General features: G+C 44.2%; 1 protein-coding gene across 1 annotated transcript; it reads right to left on the reverse strand.

Moving 5' to 3' along the window:
- Positions 1-4,495: 4,495 nt before the first annotated feature.
- Positions 4,496-8,442, reverse strand: LOC120840229 (ferric-chelate reductase 1). The gene is made up of 4 exons (XM_040210638.1): positions 8,337-8,442; positions 7,038-7,260; positions 6,002-6,215; positions 4,496-4,609 (listed from the first exon to the last, which is right to left on the reverse strand). Exons 2-4 carry the CDS (start codon positions 7,246-7,248, stop codon positions 4,549-4,551), a joined length of 486 nt encoding a protein of 161 aa, XP_040066572.1. The 5' UTR covers positions 7,249-7,260; positions 8,337-8,442; the 3' UTR covers positions 4,496-4,548.
- Positions 8,443-8,739: the final 297 nt, after the last annotated feature.

Consider the following 8,739-nt stretch of genomic DNA (forward strand, 5'->3'; position numbering starts at 1 on the left):
TCCCCTGGCGGTAATAGCAAGAAACTGTTTTGATCATAGGTATATGTTGGTATGTGGCTTTACTAAGTGCGTAAGAGTGCAGTGTAGTGACTCTTTGTGGTTGAAAATAAGGTGCCCGTGATGTTTCGCTCGTGATCATGCAGAAAGATGTAAGAAACGAATGTGCAGCTCAACTCTGTTTTGCTCGGACAGAGTGTGACCACTGGGACGGCAAATTCCCGGCCCTCGGCGCTTGGCACATGAATTATGTCGATTGTTCCGCTAGTCGCAATCTTTCACCATGATTTTGGATGACTGTGATTGAAACATCACGTGCACCATATTTTCAGTCACCGAGAGTTACTCCGACGCACTTATTAAGTTTGTTTCTCGCGACCACCACCAGGGTAATATTTCCGGCTTTTGATTGGCCGCATTCTAATTTGTGAAGACGCTCTGTAACACGGCCAGAACGCTTTCGGCCAGTGGCGCCTCCTCATTTGTCTCCTATACTTTGCAACGAATGGCCAAACTATCTACATGTACGGCTCTGTCTCAGCTTAGGGGTGAACGGAGCATAGGGCAGCATGGGGGTCTCAATGCAATGAAATTTCGTACAAGATCGGGTACAGCAGAGCGACCGGCCAAGGGGAAAAGATCAGAAGGTTTGAAAAGCAACGTTTTGCAGGGAAGACTGGTAAACTGAACGATCACGAGCGTTGGAACACTGTGAAGAACCTCAGAGGCTTAATTACTGTCCTGAAAGAACTGAAGTAACACAAGTGCTGGAACACTGCAACCAACCCCAGAAGCTTATATGCTGCCCTAAAAAAACTGAGCGAGCACGAGCGCAAGAACGTCGTGAAAAACCGCAGGGGCTCTTTTTCTGCCCAAAAAAGAGTTAAACAGTCGAAAGTACGGGATGGGCCGACAGGCTCGGCCGACTTATTAAAACGTAGTAGCGGCCGATGCAGCAAAATATAGTGGTAGCTGACGCACCAAAACGTAGTGACTCTCTGGCTGAGAGGTGACGATATTGGTGGTTCGACATCAAGCAGCTATTGCTAGCAGGAGACATCCAGTAAGGGCTGGTAGAGCGGCAGCGCTAGGGGGTGCCCTGGCGGGTGACGATGCAGAGGGGATTGACTTTTTGGTTTAGATTTAATAAATAATAGAGCATAACATCAAAACTGAAGAGCGCAAACGGCGAAAGAGGCGCGAGCTCGGGCTCGCGCCGGCGTTTGTAACAACACAAATAGCGAACGTGACGACGCAACAATCTAGTAAAAGCCAATTACTACGGTGCCACTGAACTGCAACCTGCTACTGAATTGGAATGTTCACGCACTACGTACGTACAGCCGGAAGATCACAACCACGACGGGAGCAGCTCAGAAATTCAACCAGTACGAGATTAAGGAAAGCAGGACGGGCGACACAGTCACATACCTCTGAGCATGTTTACTCTGCGGACCCTCGGTCTCAGTGTTCAGTGGTTCATCACGATCAGATATACAAATAGACATTTTTTAAAATATTCTTTAGAATAAGATACGGCTAAAAGAAAAAAAATTATCCTTACCTCATTCCCGCAAACACTAACGCCGTTCGTTGTTGTTTTGATGCCACAGCTGTCGATACCTGCAGTGTTGCTGCTCGCGCTGACAAAATGTTTATAGCACAAATCTACGCCAATTGCACAACGGATGTGATCTTGGCGGATCTTAAAGGGTCACGGAAGCTAAGGAAGAATATAATTTATAGTCTTTCTATAGTTATCTAAGTTACTAATATCATTTACGACTGCCTGCATGTGAATATTGGATTTGAAAGTGACCACACCCCTATCGTCACCTTCAGAAAAGTGGTAATTCCACAGCGGTTTGGGGTCGTCACATTGCCCAAATGCTAGTCACTCGCCTTTTGGGGTAGTCAAAGCCTTCAAAGCGCCATTTTGACTACACAGGGTCGTCATTTTTTCTTAGAGTGTAGATACATGGTTTCGTTTTCCCAGTACGCAGAACGCACGCGACAACGTAAAACCGAGGCGCAGCTGCGACGCCGTGCAATAGAATCCAGATAGATTGACAGGTCTTTAATCCAGATATCTAAAAGTTGTAGGTTCTCTGTAGCGTTCGCTAAATGGCAACGTATTTCGTCGAGAATACTGAAATCACTGCGAAAGCAGCGGTTTCGGAATCATTTTTTTTAACGAAATGTTAAGTTATATGTTTGGATCTTAAAAGTTGGAAAGAAATTATTATTATTGTTTATTAATGGGTCAGTCATTTTTCTGAACTTTTTTGCGCATCTCTTGGCCAATATTGGCGCATTTAAGCGGCATTTGTATGTCGGCTGTCTCAGCTGCTTTACAGTGTTTAATTCCTAATGATTCCGTTTTTGTAATCTCTTTACTTTATTGACTCTTCTGAAAGATCCATCGCAGAGACATTTCTAACGATTATGCCTCACTTCACTTTCCAGGTCTCAAGGCTTTCCCTTTAAGGGCACTCGTGCTATGATAGAAGTTTTTAAAGATCGAGATAGAGAGGCGGACACTAATATGACAAGAAATAAGGAGGAGTTAACAAGACCCCCGTCCAGTTTTGTCTCGTGTTTGTGCCTTTCTTTCGAAGAGTGCTCGATTATTCCTTGAAAATGATCGTGTCAATATTTGTCGTGATTATCTGTCGCCAGGTCGAGATGGCACCCTCTCTTTCAAATAAAGTCCACAACTATCTTTGCACTCTAAGTGTAAAGCTGTCTCTAGAGGTGAGCTTACCTTTCTGCAATGGAGAGGCGACAACTATGTGGATCGGATGCCGGGTTGCTGCGTGACTTATAACTTCACCAGTTTCTAGCTCTTAAATTACATATGAACCCGTTTTATCAGTGGACTCGCGATAGCATACCGTAGATAACGAGGGTGTCAAATAGCAAGGCCCCTTGAGGAAACATTCCATTTTGACGATAATTTTATTCCCTTATTGAACAATCCTGACCTTAGTCAAGCCAAAGTGTCCATTGAGTAATTTGTCTGAAAAGACAACGAGCTGGCCGACGGCAAAGCAGCCCTTCTGAGACAGGTCTTGGAGGACAGGACGCGGGGTGGGAAGAGAAGCACGCAGCAGAAGCTTTCAAACTTTTTGTTGCAGTACAGGACAACTCGCCACGGAGTAACGGAAAAGACGCCGGCCGAGCTCTTTCTTGTGCGCTTACCACGGACGGGTTTTGCTTTGCTGAGCCCCAGTGCCGCTACTTTTCGGCGAGAAAATCCAAATAATGCCGAGAAGACTATTGACACTCAACAGGCCAGACCAGGGGAGGTCAAAGTTGAGGACAAAGCGTGAGTGCGAAACGTGAGAGGGGAGGAAACTGGATGGGCGAAAGGAAAGGTGACGAAGGAAATTAGTGTTCTCACATACTTGGCGCGGATTTTTAGTAGAATTTGTTTTATACATCGCGATCACTCTGAGGCCAAGATTAACTCCAAAATGGCTTAGTTGAGAAGGGAGCTCGGCGGTGGATCGCGGTTGACCCGCAGCATCCACGGATTCAGATGACTCGGACTCGGAGCCTGAGAACCACTTCGATAGTCATGAGTTTGACGAACATTCTGTGTCCGGTCCTTCTGTAAGACGCAGCGCAAAAAGCAGGCTTATTTATTACCTGGAAGCAGACCCACTTGAAGTGGTACTGTCGTGCTGTATATTTATATGCGCGCATTTTGAAGTGTGCAAAATGTACTCACTGAATTAAATACATCCGCTGGGAGGCTGCCGCTGTCTTCGGCTTTGATTGATAATAAAACGCCTTGTGGCAGTTGGAACCAGGGTGCGATTGGAGCCGGCTGCCTGTTGTCTCAATGCCGGTACCCACCGAGGCGAAGTTAGACGACGAAGCTAGTTCTAAATAATTTGTTCGCAAAACAAAACTTATTGCATCTGTTATTTTGTTGCCTGAAGAATTTAGCTGCCCATCATCAATATTGTAAACAGAGACAATGAAAATGGGTTAAATAATCTGGCTGAAGCAAAACTTATGTGTATTTTTCTTTTCCAAAACAAGCAATTATTGCAGAGCTTGATTGGACATTCAAGGATATGTCGATTTTTGTTAAATCCAAAAACGCATTATTATGTCTCGGACCTAAATATAAACTGAACTATGGTAGTTATATTAAAACCCAAGATGCATCTGGGCCTCTAAACCAAAGGTAGTTACAACACCGGCTCAGGGAACAGTATTGTGGCCATGATGATTAAACCAGAGGAAAAAAAAAAATATAAGGCTGATGGGAGACGGAGACTGCGCGAATTAGCGCTTCCGGAGTTCAAAGAGGTAAAAGATGCTATTTCATGGACTCAAGAACATATATATTTTCACGGCACATGGAATCAAGCAAAAGCTATTTTGTGTCCATTAGCCGCACACGTCACGCATGTTTATACGCAAACTGGGAGGGATTCAATTCAATCCCCGGTAATCTTTAATATTACACAAATTAAAAAAAAACTGAACTTTTATAGTCTTTATTTAGTTCTTCTGTTGTAAAAACATTTGGCCGGTTTAAGCCAACGTGCTTGGAATGGCGTGGTAGAAGTCCTTTATTTGTTTGACGACTGTGACCCTGTAAGAAAAAAATAAATGTCACTGTGTAGTGTTCGCTGGAATTCAACCTTCACCTGCCCTGCGAAAAAATACTGTTGTGGATATTGCGTGATTGGTCTGCATCTTCAGTTGAGTGTGTCAATAAAATATTTGGTTATTGAAATCTTACAAAAATGTTTATCGTGTCCAACTTGAACTTATTTCAACATTAATAGTACGTATTCCTCCGGCGTAAATTTAGGGCTTTTAATAAAGTTTCGCTGTGTTAGTTTAGTTGATCTATCAACAACTTGGCTACGCACTTTGCTTTTACGACTGGTTGCCTGGTGGTTCGTCTCTTTTACCACTGGTTGCTTGTGTACCATCGGGTTCAAATGGAATGCGAACAGTGATGGAACTTCGAGCCCACTACCAGCGCAGCCTCCGTGCTTGGATTGTGCTTTACGATGTTCAAACACACCGAAGTAGGGCGCTGCGAGGTTGTGCGTTCTACTCGGATATTTTTGAACATCGTCATGCACAACGCAAGCTTGTAAGCTGCCCCGGTAGTGGGCTCAAAGTTCCGTCGCTGTTCGAATTTCATTTGAACCCGATGTACCATCGAGTTTCTGCCAGTGAGCGCGCGTTTCTCAGTAGCGAGGAGATAAACTTGGGAGCTATATTTACACTTGTGGATCCAAAACACACATATTATTAAAGGCAACCCTACCGAAAAATGAACACAGCAATTTTTTACTGTCTAGAATATGAGACTGGTAATCTAACTGCAAATGTTTATGGAAACCTAAGTCCAGATTGCAGACTAAAACTAATTTTTGACGCCTGAATTCCAGGAAGAGCTCAGATAGAGTTACAGTTTCATAATCCAGATAGCGAAAAGTTAAACTAGGGTTTTCGGTGGGGAAGCGTACCAGAGAGATTTTTATTTCCACACTAGAATGTACTTTTTTGCAAAGCTGAGACACGAAGTCAGAGATTTCATTAGGACGTTGGCGTAATGCTGAATATCGATTAACTGCAGGAGTGTTTAGAAACTTTATTGAAAAAATATTGGGAAACCTTCATACACAGCACTCAGGTGATAGCTAATTATGACTCACGAGTGACTTTGATATTTTGGTACGATTGAATATTCTTATTGTTACATATAAATGTTGGATTGGATGCAGTAGCCAATTAAGCACATATAACAGAAGGACAATCTCGGAAGGAAGAGCGCCCGCCTAATAGCATCCTATGTCTAAAGATTAAGAGCACACCTTGAGGAACCTACGTGGAACAGTCTATGGGTCATATTTGTTATGTGGATTGAAGCAAAATCGCCATGAAGATTGCGAAAACCATGCCGAGAGAAATTTCTGCGGCTACGTTAATTTTCCGGCTTGTCCAAATATATATCGGGCAAACTTACTTAAAGTGGACCTTCCCGGATCTGTCTTCTGGTGCCAGCCACTGGACGACAACCCTCTTCTTCAGGTCCCTCCAGGTGTGCGTGATCCCGGCGCAGTGGCTGAATGCCCTCGAGTCGGGCCCGGTACTCCTGAAGGAGCCCACATCCTTCTCGTTCTCGTCGAAAGCCTTGACCAGGAACCCCATGAAGGGAGAGGCCTCCGAGGACAGTGTCACTGTACAGGAAACGCATGCTAAACCCTCCCTGTGGTGCGGCTTCTAAAGCATCTCATATAGGAAGATAATCATTGAAACGCAAAGTCTTGAGCAGAACACCCCTGTGGGATTTTCAACCATAACTCTAAATTGCCGGTTAAAACGTCTGTCCGCGAACACAAGGCATATACAAGTTATTTTTAAATGTGTAGGCATTTACTGCCCTAGGGCAAGCTGCCGTCGCTGGTTTGGAATGGACTGGACTGGACCGTGGACTGGACTGGTCTTGTGAGATAAAATCTATCTGGAATTGTTTCTGGAAACATAAAATCCAGAAAGCAGACAAGAAAGTATTCATAAAAATTTGAAATCTTAATAGATTCCAGATAAATTTCCAGATCCATAATCCAACAAGTTAAAAGTTAAAAAGGAGGCTTAGTGCCCGCGTGTATCTGCTCTCATTCCTTGCAGAAACCCGTCAGCGCCAGGACATGAACCATTTGAAACAAATACACGGATAGACTATACCGAACCGTCCAATGGACATGTTATAATCTCAGCACCTTGAAAGCGTCATTCCTATCTCAAAATAATAAAATTTCTGGATAGAATATGTACCTATATAAACCGCGCAATAGCATTTGGGACCATGCGCAAATTTAATTAGGTGAACAGGCGTACGACACTATATCTCACGATGCTACATCTTACCCGCAGTAGACATTCTACCACAAACTAGTCACGTGCTGCTGTCAAGATGTCTTTAGAGGCACCCAAAATATAAAAAAATGTGTAGTTCCTATTTTCATGTCCGTCAAGGCAATAGAAATGAGAATCCTCACCTGTGATGACGTCACCCGGCTTGTAGTCCTCTGTGTCTTGGACGAGACGGTAGCCCTCGGCGTGGCCCTCAGCAGCGCTCTTGGCAGTGTATCCGTGGGACGGATACAGGTCTTTGCAGGCCTCGTCGTCAGCTCCGTCAGGATGTCCCGTGCAAATTACAGCAGACAGGAGGACCAAGATCAGCGACGTGGTTACCTTCAGTGCCATCATTTTTCTGCAGGACTAGAAAAACGCTTTTTTCGGACGACGGAATACAAAACGACTTGAAGCACGACTCATGGAACTAACTCTTGAAGCAGAACTCGTAGAACTAAATCTCTTCGGGTTTGACAAATAAGGTTTGAATCTGATGTCATAAAATTATAAAACGGTGTGTGTTCTACAGAGCGCGACGGTGTTAGTGCGGAGAGGCAATCGCCGTTTTATTCATGTCTTGTTTTTCAATAGGAAGAGGGGGGGGGGGGGGGCAAGAGTAAAAAACTGGGATCAAAACCGCTAGTGCGGTGGAAAGTGACGTGACATTTTGGCACAGTGTCGTAGCGTTTGTTGCAGGAGTGTGTACTCGCAGCACAAAGCGGTCGTTCTATTTGATCTGGTCGCAAGGCACGCAGTCGTAGCCACCGCACTTGGTGCAGAGGTCTTGACCAGCCTTTACGCGGAACCATCTTGGCCGAATGCTTCATTGATAGCTTTTGATATATTTTGGGCAACACGTTAACGTTGAACCGACGTACAACAACGGTCGGAAACATAGAAAGGTGTGTGTTTTAAAATGTGAAACATTTTGACGTCACTTGTCTTCGATATAAATGGCGAGACCTCAATGCATACGAAAATGTGCTTGCGTCACCTGTTGCTTATCACGCCATTGCGTCTACTTTCTACACATGCAGCTGGCTCACTTTGACATTACCCCGCAGGTTGAGGAAGGGACATACTCAGCTGCACAGTGGCGTATATGGCTACCGGGTTATTGCAATTTATATGCTTGATTTACCTTTATAGTAGGGATAATATTGGTATAAACAAAAGGTGTTCATGTCGAATGCGTGGTTGACTCTAGACAATGAGAGGCGAAAAGGGACAGGAAGCGCATGCCTTTCTTATAGTAGCATCTATATTTTTCTGAATACGTCCAAACCCTGGCAATCGAAGGACAAGAAAGAACGACGCAATCACGAGTCTCCATTGTGCCATGTGAATCCTGAGGGGAACTGGATTGGGGAGAAATACTCCTAGCTTAGGACCTAAATCAAATGAATGAATATGTGCAAATTTGTTTCTAGAGGTGAGCTCACCTTTCTGCAATTGAGGGGCGAGAACCAAGTAGATCGAATGCAAGGTGGCTGCCTGACTTAGAACTTCTCCAGATTCGAGCTCTTAAATATCATCTGAACCCCTTCTATTACTGGCTGCGCGTAAACATACCGTAGATAACGGGCGTGTCAAGTAGCGAGGCCACTTGACCATAGATTTCATTAAGCCGATAATTCATTCTTCTATTGAGGAGTCCTATTCGGAGATAATCCAAAGTGTTCGTTGGCTGATCTATCACGAAAGACAACGAGCTGGCCAATATCAGGTCAAAGCGAACACAAAAGAGTCAAGGTTTTCTTATAGTATATTGCATCAAGATTTGTTTGCTTCCTTAGTTGAGTCAGCTAATCGCATTTGCTTTTTTTGGTACTATAACCTAGGCTT

Source organism: Ixodes scapularis, unplaced genomic scaffold (genome assembly GCF_016920785.2).
Source record: "Ixodes scapularis isolate PalLabHiFi unplaced genomic scaffold, ASM1692078v2 PGA_scaffold0__279_contigs__length_252992795, whole genome shotgun sequence".
NCBI lineage: Eukaryota > Metazoa > Arthropoda > Arachnida > Ixodida > Ixodidae > Ixodes > Ixodes scapularis.

Excerpts from the sequence above, each read along its gene's own strand:
- LOC120840229 (XM_040210638.1), bottom strand. The coding sequence starts at position 7,248 with ATGATGGCACTGAAGGTAACCACGTCGCTGATCTTGGTCCTCCTGTCT. Across the intron at positions 6,216-7,037 it reads GCCGGGTGACGTCATCACAG|TGACACTGTCCTCGGAGGCC; the intron begins GTGAGGATTCTC and ends TTTCCTGTACAG. Across the intron at positions 4,610-6,001 it reads TCCGGGAAGGTCCACTTTAA|GGTCACAGTCGTCAAACAAA; the intron begins GTAAGTTTGCCC and ends TTTTTCTTACAG.